This window comes from Oncorhynchus gorbuscha, linkage group LG09 (assembly GCF_021184085.1).
Source record: "Oncorhynchus gorbuscha isolate QuinsamMale2020 ecotype Even-year linkage group LG09, OgorEven_v1.0, whole genome shotgun sequence".
NCBI lineage: Eukaryota > Metazoa > Chordata > Actinopteri > Salmoniformes > Salmonidae > Oncorhynchus > Oncorhynchus gorbuscha.
This window is the reverse complement of record NC_060181.1, coordinates 85,896,875-85,913,848: the sequence shown is the minus strand read 5'-3', so window position 1 is coordinate 85,913,848 and position 16,974 is coordinate 85,896,875. Positions and strand designations below refer to the sequence as shown.

General features: G+C 46.1%; 2 protein-coding genes across 2 annotated transcripts; one reads left to right on the top strand and one right to left on the bottom strand.

The window, feature by feature from the left end:
• Window positions 1–197: 197 nt before the first annotated feature.
• LOC124044207 (rhodopsin kinase GRK1-like) lies at window positions 198–5,271 on the top strand. Its single transcript, XM_046363749.1, has 7 exons — window positions 198–1,294; window positions 2,007–2,134; window positions 2,350–2,507; window positions 2,596–2,679; window positions 2,797–2,921; window positions 3,199–3,400; window positions 3,596–5,271. Exons 1-7 carry the CDS (start codon window positions 596–598, stop codon window positions 3,883–3,885), a joined length of 1,686 nt encoding a protein of 561 aa, XP_046219705.1. The 5' UTR covers window positions 198–595; the 3' UTR covers window positions 3,886–5,271.
• A 252-nt stretch (window positions 5,272–5,523) lies between these two features.
• Window positions 5,524–6,631, bottom strand: LOC124044464 (protein-lysine methyltransferase METTL21C-like). The gene is made up of 3 exons (XM_046364097.1): window positions 6,611–6,631; window positions 6,263–6,380; window positions 5,524–6,115 (listed from the first exon to the last, which is right to left on the bottom strand). The coding sequence occupies exons 1-3, from the start codon at window positions 6,629–6,631 to the stop codon at window positions 5,718–5,720; spliced, it is 537 nt and encodes a 178-aa protein (XP_046220053.1). The 3' UTR covers window positions 5,524–5,717.
• Between the last annotated feature and the right edge of the window lie 10,343 nt (window positions 6,632–16,974).

The window sequence follows — 16,974 nt, the reverse complement described above, 5'->3', positions numbered from 1 at the left end:
AGGGAGATATAAACATTTTGCTTTCACCTTTCTGATCCTTCCATATCTATGAAGGCCAGGGGCCATTCTGATGTTTCGAGAGGTGTCAATTTTAGACTCTGCGCCTTACTCCCTCCCTCCCTTTTCTACTGTGCTGCTCCCTTGTGTGTTCTTTAGATAACAGGTGCTGCTCTGGCCTCCATGACACAGTCTGAATACATCAGTCACAGATTGGGCTCTCACTCTCAGCCTGAGGTATTAGGGAGTTAGTGGATAAAGGCATTACTGTCTGAAAGGTGCTGAGCCAGGTGTGTGTGAGAGATACGGGTAAAGCGCTCGGGTCAGGAGGAGGATCTTGTGTCCTCTGTCCTGCTGCTGGCACGGCTCTCCTTTTCCTTTCTCTCCCGCTCTTCATCTTTCCTCATCATTCCTCTCTAATCCTCCCCTTTTACTGTTTCACTCCCTCTTTCTCCTCCATCACCTTTTATTCACACTTCAACATATTCTTCGTAATCTCTTTATCTCACGCTATCTCTCCTTGCCCCCCACTCTCCTTCACCATGCTCTCCCTCTGAGTGTCCTCGCTGTCGGCGACAGCCTCTCTCCCTCCGTTGCCATGGATTTGGGCAGCCTGACCACGGTGGTTGCCAACTCTGCCTACATAAGCGCCCGCGGCAGCTTCGATGGCTCCAACCCGGCAGCCTCGCGTGACAAGAAGTACCACGCCCGCCTCAAGCTGCCCCATATCACCGTGTGTGAGGGCCTCCAGGAAACCCTGGACCTAACCTTTCAGTCAGTCTGCGTGGAGCAGCCCATCGGCAAACGTCTGTTCCGTGAGTTCCTGGAGACGGCGCCCGAATACCATGGTCCTTGCCACTTGTGGCGGGACATCGAAGAGTACGACTTAGCCGAAGACACAGACCGGGCCCAGAAGGCATCTAGGATTGTCCAGCGTTACCTGGAATCCTCTGCTAAGCTCTACTGCCCCTTCCTGACCCCGGAGACCGTGACCCAGGTGAAGGAGGCACAGCAGGGGGCTGGGGACACCCTCTTTTCCCAGACACTGGTCTCGGTGCTGGGCTACCTCCAGGAAGTTCCCTACACCTTCTTCCTGGAGAGCATGTACCTGAAGAGGTTCCTGCAGTGGAAGTGGCTGGAGATGCAGCCCATGGACCAAGACTGGTTCCAGGACTTCCGTGTGCTTGGGAAGGGGGGTTTCGGAGAGGTGTCTGCCTGCCAGATGAAGGCCACGGGGAAACTGTACGCCTGCAAGAAGCTCAACAAGAAGAGGCTGAAGAAGAGGAAAGGCTATGAGGTGAAAAGACGGGGTGGGAAGGAGGTAGTTTGAGGGTCTTTGGTATGGTCCATCATCTCTAGTCATGTGATACTTCCTATATGATATCCGATGATATCCCAAGAGGAAATCAGTTAATTAGAATACAGGTCGCTTCTGTAGCCTATTAACGCTAGATCAAGCTGAGTTGCAATGACTATTGACATGGAAGGGTAGTGCTACAGTGTGTGGCCAGGTGTCATACCCTCTGACTGTGTTAGAACCCCTGTAATCTTGAGTGAAACGTTTGCCTCAGTCTTAGCTCTCTGTGTTAAACACAACAAAGGGATAGAGGGATTATGGAAAAGCTGTTCTCAATGGAACTGCTGGGGAAGGTTAGTCCATGTCCTTTACAGCTAGTACAATGCCCTGTTAAAATTCCCCCTTGCTAAGGTCAATCACTGATATGATTGGATAGGTCAAAGCAAGGATTCCACTTCATATCTTTCACCTATTCAGGTGTTTGGTCAGTGATTACTTCAAGGATAATTGAGCATGACCTACTGCTGAGATACTGTATATAACAACCAGATTGTCTCCCTAACAATGGGAGTCTTGGGAGCTTATCGCTGTATTCCCTGAGTGGACAGATTTTGACTGGAGTGGATCCTCTCGCTTTGCCTCTTCCTCGCTGCCTACCGGTATGAATTTGTGAGTGATGGTTGCTATTGTCATGTTTGTCCCTCTACTCTAGGGGGCGATGGTGGAGAAGAGGATTCTTGCCAGGGTTCATAGTCGCTTCATCGTGTCACTGGCCTACGCTTTCCAGACCAAGGATGAGCTTTGCCTGGTTATGACCATCATGAATGGAGGAGACCTGAAGTACACACACACACACACCTTATTTGTAACATGTTTGTTCCCATACTTCACATCTGAGTAATTTAGCAGACACACTTACAGGCGCAATTAGGGTTAAGTGCCTTGCTCAAGGGCACATCAACATATGTTTCACCTAGTCAGCTTGGGGATTCGAACCAGCGACCTTTCGGTTTCTGTCCCAACGCTCTTAACCACTAGGCTACCTGCCACCCCAGGTACCACATCTATCTGGTGGATGAGAACAACCCAGGGTTTGAGGAGCCCAGAGCCTGTTTCTACGCAGCTCAGATCATCCAGGGTATGGAGCACCTCCACCAGAAGAGGATCATCTACAGAGACCTCAAACCTGAGAACGTGCTGCTGGACAATGAAGGTACACAATGAGAGGTGTGCATGTACAGACAAACACACCCACATGCATGTGATGCTTGTGTGATGTGACGCTGTCCGTATGTCCTTAGGTAACGTGCGTATCTCTGACCTGGGTCTGGCAGTGGAGCTGAAGGAAAACCAGACAAAGATCAAAGGCTATGCCGGAACTCCAGGTCAGTCTCGGGCTGCAGCGGTCCGACCTCATCTCCTCACAATGGGGTTTCACTTTTAGTGTCTCCAAGAGGTTCCGTATTGGCTCTTGTGACTGTCCTTTTGATATCTGCCCCCAGGGTTTATGGCCCCAGAGCTCCTGAAGGGGGAGAAGTATGACACCTCAGTGGACTATTTCACCCTAGGGGTCACACTGTTTGAGTTTATGGCCGCCAAGAACCCCTTCAGGGAACGCGGAGAGAAGGTAACCTGCTCTATCCCTCCTCCCTTTCATGCCTTCACACTGAAAGAGCACACCGGATAACAGTGTAGTTCGTCAATTCTGGTCGTGTAGAGCCACTGGAGTCTGAAGGCTTTCGTTCCATCCCAGCATTTACACACCCGTCTTTGATTCTTCCTTCAAAATCCATCATTATTTGAATCAAGGGTGTGTCTGTGCAGGGTTGGAACAAAAGCCTGCACACCCAGTTGGTTTATGGCTTTGATGTACTGTTGCTAACCTGCGGTCATCTTCTGGTCAGGTTGAGAAGGAGGCACTAAAGGAGCGCATCATGACCGGGACGGTGGTCTACCCAGAGACATTCAGTGAGAACGCCAAGTCCATCTGCTCTGCGCTGCTGGAGAAACAGGTGGACAAGAGACTAGGTTTCAAGGACGGGACCTGTGACGAGATCAGGACACACCCCTTCTTCAGCACCATCCACTGGACGAGACTGGATGCAGGTACCAACTACTATTTCTAAGTGCTAACTGAACCAAATGTTAAGTTGTGTTTGTGGGCTGGATTTGAGCCATGATAATTTTGCTGTGTCACACTCTACAACTGCCACAGACAGACTCCCAATCAGAAGCACACCATCCCTCCTTCTGAAGTTCACTCAGTAAGAGTCTCTCTAACCCCCTCCCTCTCTCCTACAGGCATCCTGCCCCCCCCGTTTGTCCCTGACTCCAAGGTGGTCTACGCCAAGGACCTGGATGACGTGGGGGAGTTCTCCTCGGTGAAGGGAGTGGGGCTGGACGACCCCGACCGCGTGTTCTTTGACGAGTTCTCCTCTGGGAACATTGCCATCCCCTGGCAGGAGGAGATGATTGAGACGGGGATCTATGGTGAGCTCAACGTGTGGGGACCCGTGGGCACCATACCCAACGACCTGCGCAGAGAGTCCATCTTGGAACAGCCCAAGTCATCCACCTGCTGCTTGGCGTGATTGTCTCTTTGGAAACGGAGGACGAAGAAGGGAGCTCAGACGTTCCGGATCAGACCAACCGTAGCTCTTTGAGGTTGTGTTTAGTACACGCGGAAGTGCTGCCAACTGAATATTTTTTTGAACGCTTTACGTTTAGAGTAGAACAATGAGAGAAACTGTAAAAAAGAGGACAAAAAACATACACCTCAAAGGGCATTGATGGGAAAATGCGTCGCCATCGTGACAACACCTGGACCCAGACAAACACTCAAGACAGTCCAGAACAGCAAATCAGGTTCTACACAATAACGTTACCATGGAGATGGAACTCCTGAGTGGCATGGCATTCTGACTGTTCATTGGTTGAGATTGAGAGAGTGTTCCGCTGCTCTTAGAGTGAAACTTTTAGATGGACTTTGGACCTTTGTATTTCGGTTGGGCCCAGCAATAGATATTCTGTATTCTCAAAGCATACTGACAGATCATTTAGCAGCATCAAGATATAAGTGTGTGTGTGTGAGTGAGAGAAAACGAGATGCTTTCTGGTTCTGCTCACTACAACACTAGTGAAATGTGCTAAGAAACATAATCTTGCAGTTCTCTAAATATGTCGATATAACACTGAATCTACCAAACATCAGGAACACCTTCCCAATATTGAGTTGCCCCCCCTTGCCCTCGGAACAGCCCCAATTGATCGGGCATGAACTCTACAAGGTGTCACAGGGATCCACAGGGATGCTGGCCCATGTTGACTCCAGTGCTTCACACATTTGTGTCAAGTTGGCTGGATGTCCTTTGGGTAGGAGGACCATTCTTATTACATACGGGAAAATGTTGAGTGTGAAAAACCCAGCAGTGTTGCAGTTCTTGACACCAACTGGTGCGCCTGGCACCTACTACCATACCCTGTTCAAAGGCACTTCAATGTTTTGTCTTGCCCATTCACCCTCTGAATGGCACACATACACAATCCTTGTCTCAGTTGTCTCTAGGCTTAAAAATCCTTCTTTAACCTGTCTCCTCCCCTTCATCTACACTGATTTGAAGTGGATTTAACAAGTGACATCGATAAGGGATTATAACTTTGGAAAGAGCACTTGTTAATGTTTTGTGTACTCAGTGTAAGAGCTTACCTTGTTGAACTAGTCTGTTTTCATGTATAGTGGAAAATGGTTTGTTTACCATTGTCATAAATGTAGGTGATACTGTCTCTAGTAGATGTCTATGTACATATAGTAACTTTGAGAATATCTGTGTTGATGCCAATGCAGACTATGCGTAAGTAGCGAGAAATGAACACATTTTTCACACTGTAGTGCAAAGCAAATTTATTTACAAAACATTTGTCAATGTATCAAATGTATGAAAAAACATTGGTAGATAAAATTGCATTTTGAAAAGTCACATGTTTTAGATTCATTTTGGTTTCTGGGTTTTTTGCAGGACATGGGTTGTAAATATAATGTAGCTCACAGCAATGTCCTTGAAACCCAGAATCTGCTTTTGTTATCCATCTAATATGAATGTACCCACACAATGTTTCATTTTTACATTTACATTTAAGTCATTTAGCAGACGCTCTTATCCAGAGCGACTTACAAATTGGTGCATTCACCTTATGACATCCAGTAGAACAGTCACTTTACAATAGTGCATCTAAATCTTAAAGGGTGGGGGGGGTGAGAAGGATTACTTATCCTATCCTAGGTATTCCTTAAAGAGGTGGGGTTTCAGGTGTCTCCGGAAGGTGTTCCACTGTGGATCACCAATCTCTTATTTCTCTTTCTCAACACTTTTCCTTTGAGTCTCCTCTACTCCCTGGTATCTCCATTCTATCCCCTCTCCGCTCTTCACTCTCGTGCCGTGGCCTTGAAGATCATCACGTCCCCCTCCTTTTGCTCTGTCATCAGTGTTGTATCAAAACAACTCTTAAATCTCTCTGTGAACTTCAGGTCTGACTGGAACCTCACCTTATTGGCCCACATCAGCGTGGTGCCACTTCCTGGTTTGCAGAAGTGGTGCATGGTCGCCAGCAGCTCCTCCAGGTAGTTGTGGTGATACACTACATCGGCTGCCAGCACGTAGTCATAGTGACAGGAAGTGCTGGGGAAGTCTTTCTCAAGGTCGTGACCCCAGGTGAGGGCAGTCACCTGGGGCGTGTAGCGGCAGCGGCCATTGGAGTTCCAAGAGAGGTTGAAGGTCAGGTTGGGAAGGATTTCGGGTAGGTCGGTGGCCGTTACCCAGGCACCTGTAAAACAGGATACAAGGGGAACAGTCAGGGAAATGGAATCAGTCTGTCAAACCATATCACCAACTGACAGACTCATCTAGTAGACTGGCCAATGACCATTATACAGTTAGCCAGACTGAAAAAGAGACAGATGGACAGACTCACCCAGTAGACTAGCCACGATCGACAGTAAGCCTGTCCCTGCTCCAATCTCCAGTACCGCTTTATCCAGGAGATTCACCTGCTGCCTGTTATTCTCCAGGAACTGACTTAGAGCCACCGCCTACCCATACACACGCACAAACACATCAACACCAGCAGCGACCGCATTATTATCATCATCGCTGCGATCAACATCTACACACAATGATAGATAGAGCAACCCAGATCAGTCGATATGAATTAAAGGCCCAGTGCAGTCAAAATTCTGTTTTTGCTGTGTTTTATATCATATCGCACAACAGCTGATGAAACTAACACTGTAAATGTGTGCTGATTGAAAATACAATCTACGCGGGAGTTTCTGCTTTCCATGGTGACATCACCATGCAGTAAATTGGTTAATAGACCAACAGTGTGCCAATAACAGCTTCCACTCCACACAAAGACCACTCCCAGACAGTCCTAGCTAAATTGTTGCTTGAGAAATATACTGAACATAATATATAAATGCAAGTGTCAAAGATTTTACTCAGTTATAGTTCATATAAGGCAGGTATTCCCAAACTGGGGTACGTACGCGCAATGCCATCATGGTTATGCCAAATAAAAAGGTGAAAAACAAAAAGTTCACATTTTCAAACAGCACATTTTATATTTCCAATGGGGCTATACGTTTGGGTGAGGATTTTTTTCTCGCCTGAGTAGGATCGTTTCACTGCCAAAAATAAATAAAAATCAACCATCTAGTGTTCAGCAAAACTTTTATTTTATTTTGTATTTCACCTTTATTTAACCAGGTAGGCTAGTTGAGAACACCTTTATTTAATCAGGTAGGCCAGTTGAGAACAAGTTCTCATTTACAACTGCGACCTGGCCAAGATAAAGCAAAGCAGTGCGACAAAAACAACAGTGTGTGTAATAAATGAGGTAAGAAATAACAACACAATGTCAAATACAGGAAGCCTAGTCAAATATAATTAACATCCAACCACATTAACTGTTACTCTCTCGCAGGAAACCTTTAGTCTTGCCCAGACATTTAGATACATGACAATTTGAAAAATAAGCCACAGGAGTTTTTGGAGTGAGAATAAAGGTTACTTTTGAGTAGTAAGACATGTATAAAAGCAACAGATACCATTAATAAGAAGGGGCTAGAAGTGTCTTATATGGTGAGCTACCGAGTGGCTAGGACAGGCAAGCCCCATACTATTGTGGAGGACTTCATTCTTCCTGCTGCCCCGGATATTGCTGGGACAATGCTGGAGGAAAAGGCCAAAAAAACTATACAGACAATGCCTTCATCAAACAACACTGTTTCATGATGCATCAGTGACATGGCAGCAGATGTTTTGAAACAATTACTGCTTTGCATATAAGCCAGTGAATTCTATGTGTTACAGCTGGATGAGTCAACAGCCGTGGCGGTCCTGGCACAGCTCCTGGTATGTCTGTTACGTTTATAGGGGTCAATTAAGGAAGACATCCCCCTCTACAAACCATTGGAAACCAGGACAACATGAGAGAATATTTGAAACTACTGGACATCTTTGTGACATCAAATGGACTTTGGTGGTCAGGATGTGTTGGTATCTGGTATCTGTACTGATGGCACAAAAGCCATGACAGGGAGACATAGTGAAGTGGTAACGTGTGTGCAAGCAGTTGCTCCGGGTGCCACTTGGGTACACTGTAGCATCCACCGAGAGGCTCTTGCTGCCAAGGGAATGCCTGACAGCTTGAAATGTGTTTTGGACACTACACTGAAAATGGTTAATGTTGTTAAAGCAAGGCCCCTGAACTGTTGTGTATTTTCTGCATTATGCAATGATATGGGCAGCGACCATGTAACGCTTTTATCAAGGGGCAAAGTATTGACACTTTTTTTTTTAATTGAGAGACTGGCTTAAAGTTTTCTTTATTAACCATAATTTTCACTTGTCTGACCGCTTGCATGATTATGAGTTTCTCACACGACTGGTCTGTCTGGGTGATGTTTTTTCTCGCATGAATGATCTGAATCTAGGATTACAGGGACTCTACACAACTATATTCAATGTGCTTGACAAAATTGAGGCTATGATTAAGAAGTTGGAGCTCTTCTCTGTCTGCATTAACAAGGACAACACACAGATCTTTCCATCATTGTATGATTGTTTGTGTGCAAGTGAACTCAAGCTTACGGACAATGTCAAATGTGATATAGTGAAGAACCTCAGTGAGCTGGGTGGGCAATTACGCAGGTACTTTCCAGAAACGGACGACACAAACAGCTGGATTCGTTATCCCGTTCATGCCCTGCCTACAGTCCACTTACCGATATCTGAACAAGAGAGCCTCATCGAAGTTGCAACAAGCGATTCTGTGAAAATTTAATTTAATCAGAAGCCACTGTCAGATTTCTGGATAAAGCTGTGCTCAGTTTCAACATTTGAGAGTACGTTGACCCTGGTGCTAGAGGTGGTACTCAGCTGGAGGTTGAATGTTTGAAGGGTAATGGGACTATAAAAAGTTTAGGCCCTAAGCTATGGATTTGACATGACTGGGCAGGGGCACAGCCATGGGTGGGTCTGGGAGAGCATAGGCCCACCCCACCCACTTGGGAGCTAGGCCGACCCACGGGGAGCCAGGCCCAGCCAATCAGAATTAGTTTTCCCTCACAAAATGGTTTTATTACATACAGAAATACTTCTTAGCACCCCCTGCTGCATTGCCTTTAAGTTCAATCATCATGTTGCTGAGTGTCTTTTGAACTCACCCCTGGCCAGACAAGGGCGCCATAGGAGTCCAGAGACTCTCTAATGCAGATTTCATGACCAGCGATAAGGAAAAACTCCTTCCCCAGGGTGTAGGAAACACTGGACTCCCTGGCCATCTGCTTACAGTCAGACACCACTGTAGAGGACAGGACCACAACATAACCAGGTACACTACGCACCACACTGGACGGTCAACAGTTCATAACCAGTACTACACATGGTCACAACATAACTAAGACTGACTGTTACACACAACAGCATCAGAACCACAACACAACCACACTGGACTGCTGATATAATTGACCGTGACCACTAGAACACATTCACCATTCCTTACTGTTAGGGTTAGGAAACCACTGCTTGCGTTCATCTTGTGTTCCATTTTCCATCACCTGTGGTCTCTCTTCGTCTTCCTCGTTCTCACCCGGCTCTCCGTCTGTCCTCTCCTTCTTGGGATCCTCTTGGTCTGGCTGTTTGACTGTAGAGGGGATCTCCATCGCCACAGAACACTGTCGACATTAGACAAAACTTTAGTTGACCTTGTGTGTGCGTCCATCCGTACATGTGTGTGTAAATACTGTATTGGTTAGGCTACATGTTACATGTGTGTAAATCCAGCCAAGGAAGCTTGGACTGGGCTATGATGAACTGGGCTCTTTTCCTTTATCTCCCCTGGGTCTGGTTATCTGGGTTCGGGCCCAGAGAAATACTTATTTATAACCAACCATCAGCAGACCACTCGGACTCTGGAGGAAAATACCTGCCATAGCTTAGGACTCACTCCACTGAACGTCCTCAGTTCCATGCACTTAGTTTCTCTTCTCCACATACAATCACCAGACATCACATCAAACATTGTTAGCTAAGATGGTGTTAGTATTAGAAATGGAGCAGCATTAGTACCAAGGTTTTTACAGACTCAAATTCGGAATTTCCATACAGGATTTTACCCCAGTGTTTTACCCCAAAGGCTAGGACTTTTCTGTTTCCATCTACGCGGGCCAGCACCCATGTCTCACTGGGCCACGGCTCCGGCAGACCAGCTCTCACTTGGGGATAAAGCCAGGCCACTGGTACTTTTCAGCTGGCATTTACATAACACTTGTTAACCGGAGATTTCAAGACCTTCTCACAAAGTAACTGTTCTGATTATGCAGAAGTTGTTGATTCTGCTCTTCACATGTCCTCACTGTTAGCCCTAGCTACAGAAACACAACACAAGGGTGTGTATACACTAGTGTAACACTGGTGCTACAGTAGAAAAACCGCAGAAGACACTGATGCAAACACATGAATAGGCACATATTGATGTTCACGGGGGCTTGCAGACTCATGCTCCAGACAGATGAATAAAGTTCCATGGAACTGAACAGAATAAACAGGAGGGTGTTGTATGTGATACAGACCTGTAAGGTGGTTGTCTCTGTCTCTGTCTCTGTCTCTCTCTGTCTTTGTGACTGTCCTACTGCATCCTGTTTATACCTGGGCAGCATCCCTTCAAACACGCCCCCAAAATCACTGAGCTATAATAGAGAGAGAGAGAGAGAGAGAGAGGCAGAAAGTCAGACAGACTAAGCTAGTATGATAGTGACAGACCGACAGACGGAGTGAGAGCAAATGAAATACTGCCTAAAGTGAAACTCCCTCTTTGATCCCACTCTCATGGAGACAAGTAAAGTCCACATTTTCAGAGACGTGTGTGTTAGACTGAGGCTTCTGCGTGATGTGACACATCTGCCATAGTGCTCAGCAATAGCGGCTCTGAGTCAGAGCCCTTCACTGGGGAGACATGGGTCAAACAGAGCAGGATCATCGCACCCACCCTGTTTGCTGTCTTCATTGCTGCCATCTTCCACCACATTGGCCAAGACCTGTCACAGGGAATTAAAATCATGTACCGAACAAATGGCAGGATGTACAACCTCAGCAGGTTCAAGGTAAAAAAACAACGTCTTCACCGTCACCATCATGGTGCTTCGGTGTCCTGACAACAATGCCTTTGCAGCACACTCCGAAGCAGACCTCCAGTGTGTCCTGGATGCCTTTGCAGCACACTCCGAAGCAGACCTCCAGTGTGTCCTGGATGCCTTTGCAGCACACTCCGAAGCAGACCTCCAGTGTGTCCTGGATGCCTTTGCAGCACACTCCGAAGCAGACCTCCAGTGTGTCCTGGATGCCTTTGCAGCACACTCCGAAGCAGACCTCCAGTGTGTCCTGGATGCCTTTGCAGCACACTCCGAAGCAGACCTCCAGTGTGCCCTGGATGCCTTTGCAGCACACTCCGAAGCAGACCTCCAGTGTGTCCTGGATGCCTTTGCAGCACACTCCGAAGCAGACCTCCAGTGTGTCCTGGATGCCTTTGCCAAGGCCTACAGTCTCCTGGATCTAGCCCTGAATTTAAAGGAGACTCAAATCCTTCAACAAGCCCCCTACTCCGCCCACAATACAGGTTGACAATAACACCCTTGAAAATGTGGAACACTTCCCATACCTCGGCAGCCTTCTCTCCTCCAAAACCTACAATGACCCTACAGTGAAATACACCTCTTGTGTTCGGTACATGTGACAAATACAATTTGATTTCATTTGATTTTTGATTTGACTGAGTGACAGCCAATTTGGCTGCCCCTTGCAGTTGAGGACAGACACACAAACATCCATCCTCGCGCTGCTCCTAATATGCTGGGTTTTTTGCAGTGACAATGTGCAGGGAGTTATTTGACAACATCTATTTAGGTACAGGTATATTAAAACACTTCTGTTTTTTCCCTATCAAGAGTATCATCGAATCCGACTATCAACTGTAAATTTACACATACGAACACGTGTATGGCCATGTCGGCACACATCATCATTTACAGGCTTGTACACTTTAAGGCACTATTTCAAATGTATAGCACACCCCTACCATGTAGTCTTATAGTCTCCACTGGCACATCCAGAAGAGGACTGGCCAAGCCTCAGAGCCTGGTTCCTTTCTAGGGCCAGGAAACAAAAGGTCGCTGGTTCGTTTCTCTGATAAAAGGTACAAAATAATCTGTTGATGTGCCCTCTACATCCGGCTTCTTCACTCGTGGGATCATCTGAGACCAGCCACCTGGACAGTTGATGAAACTGTGGGTTTGCACAACTGAAGAATTCCGACACAAACTATCAAAAATAGTCTCAGGTAAGCAAATCTGCGTGCTTGTCGTTCTCACCAGGGTCTTGACCTGACTGCAGTTCGGTGGGAAAATGCTCACCTTTGATGGCCACTGGCATGCTGGAGAAGTGTGATCATCACAAACAATATGTGAAAGGCTTACTTACAAGCCCTCAACCAACAATGCGGTCTTAAGAAAATATAGCTAAGAAAATATTTACTAAATAAATTAAAGTAATATAATAACAATAATGGGGCTATATACAGTTGAAGTCGGAAGTTTACATACACCTTAGCCAAGTACATTTAAATTCAGTTTTTCACAATTCCTGATATTCAATCCAAGTAAAAATTCCCTGTCTTAGGTCAGTTAGGATCACCACTTTTTATTTTAAGAATGTGAAATGTCAGAATAATAGTAGAGAGAATAAGTTAATTCAGCTTTTATTTCATTCATCACATTCCCAGTGGGTCAGAAGTTTACATACACTCAATTAGTGTTTGGTAGCATTGTCTTTGAATTGTTTAACTTGGGTCAAACATTTCAGGTAGCCTTCCACAAGCTTCCCACAATAGTTGGGTGAATTTTGGCCCGTTCCTCTTGACAGAGTCAGGTTTGTAGGCCTCCTTAATCGCACATGCTTTTTCAGTTCTGCCCACAAACTTTCTATAGGATTGAGGTGAGGGCTTTGTGATGGCCACTCCAAATCCTTGACTTTTTTGTCCTTAAGCCATTTTGCCACAACTTTGGAAGTATGCTTGGGGTCATTTTCCATTTGGAAGACCCATTTGTGACCAAGCTTTAACTTCCTGACTGATGTCTTGAGATGTTGCTTCAATATATCCACATAATTGTCATAAATGCCATCTATTTTGTGAAGTGCACCAGTCCCTCCTGCAGCAAAGCACCCCCCCAACATGATGCTGCCACCCCCGTGCTTCACGGTTGGATTGCTGTTCTTCAGCTTGCAAGCCTCCTCCTTTTTCCTCCAAACATAACGATGGTCATTATGGCCAAAGAGTTATATTTTTGTTTCATCAGCCCAAAGGACATTACTCCAAAAAGTACGATCTTTGTCCACATGTGCAGTTGCAAACCGTAGTCTGGCTTTTTTTATGGCGGTTTTGGAGCAGTGGCATCTTCCTTGCTGAGCGGCCTTTTAGGTTATGTCGATATAGGACTTGTTTTACTGTGGATATATATACTTTTGTACCTGTTTCCTCAGGCATCTTCACAAGGTCCTTTGCTGTTGTTCTGGGATTGATTTGCAATTTTCGCACCAAAGTACATTCATCTCTAGGAGACAGAACGCGTCTCCTTCCTGAGCGGTATGATGGTTGCGTGGTCCCATGGTGTTTATACTTGCGTACTATTGTTTGTTCAGATGAACGTGGTACCTTCAGGCATTTAGAAATTGCTCCCAAGGATGAACCAGACTTGTGGAGGTCTCCAATTTGTTTTCTGAGGTCTTGGCTGATTTCTGTTGATTTTCCCATGATGTCAAGCAAGGAGACACTGAGTTTGAAGGTAGGCCTTGAAATACATCCACAGGTACACCTTCAATTAACTCAAATGATGTCAATTAGCCTATCAGAAGCTTCTAAAGCCATGAAATAATTTTCTGGAATTTTCCAAGCGTTTTTAAAGGCACAGTCAACTTAGTGTATGTAAACTTTTGACCTACTGGAATTGTGATACAGTGAATTATAAGTGAAATAATCTGTCTGTAAACAATTGTTGGAAAAATTACTTGTGTCATGTACAAAGTAGATGTCCTAACCGACCTGCCAAAACTATAGTTTGTTAACAAGAAATTTGTGGAGTGGTTGAAAAATGAGTTTGAATGACTCCAACCTACTGTAAGTGTATGTAAACTCCCGACTTCAACTGTACACGGGGTACTGGTAGTGAGTCGACGTGCGGCGGTACAGGTTAGTCGAAGTAATTTGTACATGTAGTTAGGGGTAAAGTGACAATGCATAGATAATAAACAGCGAGTAGCAGCAGTGTAAAAACAAAGGGGGGTCAATGTAAATAGTCCGGGTCGCCATTTGATTAGTTGTTCAGCAGTCTTATGGCTTGGAGGTAGAACCTGTTAAGGAGCCTTTTGGTCCGAGACTTGGCACTCCGGTACCGCTTGCCATGAGGAGTGTATATATAGTTCCTGGATGACAGGAAGCTTGGCCCCAGTGATGTTCTGGGCAGTACGCATGACTCTTTGTAGCGCCTTACGGTCAGATGCCGAGTGTAACGGATGTGAAATGGCTAGCTAGTTAGCGGTGTTCGCGCTAAATAGCATTTCAATCGGTGACGTCACTTGCTCTGAGACCTTGAAGTAGTGGTTCCCCTTGCTCTACAAGGGCCGCAGCTTTTGTTGAGCGATGGGTAACGATGCTTCGTGGGTGACTGTTGTTGATGTGTGCAGAGGGTCCCTGGTTCGCGCCCGGGTATGGGCGAGGGGACGGTCTAAAGTTATACTGTTACACAAGCATTTGCTGTACCAGGCTGTGATGCAACCGGTCAGGATTCTCTCAATGGTGTAGCTGCAGAACTTTGAAGATCTGGGGAACCATGCCAAATCTTTTCAGTCTCCTGAGGGGGAAAAATTGTTGTGGTGCCCTCTTCACGACTGTCTTGGTGTGTTTGGACCATGATAGTTCGTTGGTGATGTGGACACCAAGGAACTTGAAGATCTTGACCCGCTCCACTACAGCCCCATCAATGGGGGCCTGTTCGGCCCGCCTTTTCCTGTAGTCCACGATCAGCTCCTTTGTCTTGCTCACATTGAGGGAGAGGATGTTGTCGTGGCACCACACTGCTAGGTATCTGACCTCCTCCCTATAGGCCTACCATTGTTGTGTCGTCAGCAAACTGAATGATGCGGTTGGAGTCGTGTTTGACCAAGCAGTTGTTGGTGAACAGGGAGTACAGGAGGGGACTAAGCACACACCCCTGAGGGGCCCCAGTGGTGAGGATCAGGGTGGCAGACGTGTTGTTGCCTAGCCTTTACACCTGGCGGTGGCCCGTCAGGAAGTCCAGGATCCAGTTGCAGAGGGAGGTGTTTAGTCCCAGGGTCCTTAGCTTAGTGACACTATGGTGTTGAACTCCAAGCTGTAGTCAATGAACAGCATTCTCACATAGGTGTTCCTTTAATCCATGTCTGCAAACTACAAAATAACTGTCATCAAGTGGTGAAAGGCTTCAACAGTATAATAAAATCAAATTGTATTTGTCACATACACATGTTTAGCAGATGCTAATGCAAGTGTAGTGAAATGCTTGTGCTTCTAGTACCGACAATGCAGTAATAACCAACGAGTAATCTAACCTAACAATTCCACAACTACTACCTTATACACACAAGTGTAAAGGGATAAAGAATATGTACATAAAGATATATGAATGAGTGATGGTACAAAACGGCATAGGCAAGATGCAGTAGATGGTATTGAGTACAGTATATACATATGAGATGAGTAATGTAGGGTATATAAACATAAAGTGGCATAGTTTAAAGTGGCTAGTGATACATGTATTACATAAAGATGGCAAGATGCAGTAGATGATATAGAATAAGGTATATACATACACATATGAGATGAGTAATGTAGGGTATGTAAACATTATATTAAGTGGCATTGTTTAAAGTGGCTAGTGATACATTTTTACATCAATTCCCATCAATTTCCATCATTAAAGTGGCTGGAGTTGAGTCAGTATGTTGGCAACAGCCACTCAATGTTAATGGTGGCTGTTTAACAGTCTGATGGCCTTGAGATAGAAGCTGTTTTTCAGTCTCTCGGTCCCTGCTTTGATGCACCTGTACTGACCTCGCCATCTGGATGATAGCGGGGTGAACAGGCAGTGGCTCGGGTGGTTGTTGTCCTTGATGATCTTTATGGCCTCCCTGTGACATCGGGTGGTAGGTGTTCTGGTGGGCAGGTAGTTTGCCCCATGTGATGCGTTGTGCAGACCTCACTACCCTCTGGAGAGCCTTACGGTTGTGGGTGGAGCAGTTGCCATACCAGGCGGTGATACAGCCCGACAGGATGCTCTCGATCGTGCATCTGTAGAAGTTTGTGAGTGCTTTTGGTGACAAGCCAAATTTCTTCAGCCTCCTGAGGTTGAAGAGGTGCTGCTGAGCCTTCTTCACAACGCTGTCTATGTGGGTGGACCAATTCAGTTTGTCCTTGATGTGTACACCGAGGAACTTAAAACATACGACCCTCTCCACTACTGTCCCGTCGATGTGGATAGGGGGGTGCTCCATCTGCTGTTTCCTGAAGTCCACAATCATCTCCTTTGTTTTGTTGAAGTTGAGTGTTTCACCGTGTGAGGTTATTTTCCTGACACCACACTCCGAGGGACCTCAGCTCCTCCCTGTAGGCCGTCTCGTTGTTGTCGGTAATCAAGCCTACCACTGTAGTGTCGTCCGCAAACTTGATGATTGAGTTGGAGGCATGCATGACCACGCAGTCGTGGGTGAATAGGGAGTACAGGAGAGGGCTCAGAACGCACCCTTGTGGGGCCCCAGTGTTGAGGATCAGCGGGGTGGAGATGTTGTTACCTACCCTCACCACCTGGGGGCGGCCCGTCAGGAAGTCCAGTACCCAGTTGCAAAGGGCGGGGTCGAGACCAAGAGCTTGATGATGAGTTTGGAGGGTACTATGGTGTTATAATAATCTTCAGAGGACAACACTCTCTGTTTAGTGACTGTGACTAACACAGCTTGAATGTGTTGAATCTCCAGATATGATTGGATAAGGTCGTCATATTCATATAATGCGTTGTGAAGCTGATCTAGAGTTCAACA

What these genes read in the sequence shown, in the direction of transcription:
- LOC124044207 (XM_046363749.1), top strand. Translation starts at nt 596, where the DNA reads ATGGATTTGGGCAGCCTGACCACGGTGGTTGCCAACTCTGCCTACATA. An exon ending in AGGCTATGCCGGAACTCCAG is followed by an intron (nt 2,680 to 2,796) that starts GTCAGTCTCGGG and finishes ATCTGCCCCCAG; the next exon opens with GGTTTATGGCCCCAGAGCTC. An exon ending in TCAGGGAACGCGGAGAGAAG is followed by an intron (nt 2,922 to 3,198) that starts GTAACCTGCTCT and finishes TCTTCTGGTCAG; the next exon opens with GTTGAGAAGGAGGCACTAAA.
- LOC124044464 (XM_046364097.1), bottom strand. Translation starts at nt 6,631, where the DNA reads ATGGAAAGCAGAAACTCCCGC. An exon ending in TGGAAAGCAGAAACTCCCGC is followed by an intron (nt 6,381 to 6,610) that starts GTAGATTGTATT and finishes GTGTATGGGTAG; the next exon opens with GCGGTGGCTCTAAGTCAGTT. An exon ending in GATCGTGGCTAGTCTACTGG is followed by an intron (nt 6,116 to 6,262) that starts GTGAGTCTGTCC and finishes CCTGTTTTACAG; the next exon opens with GTGCCTGGGTAACGGCCACC.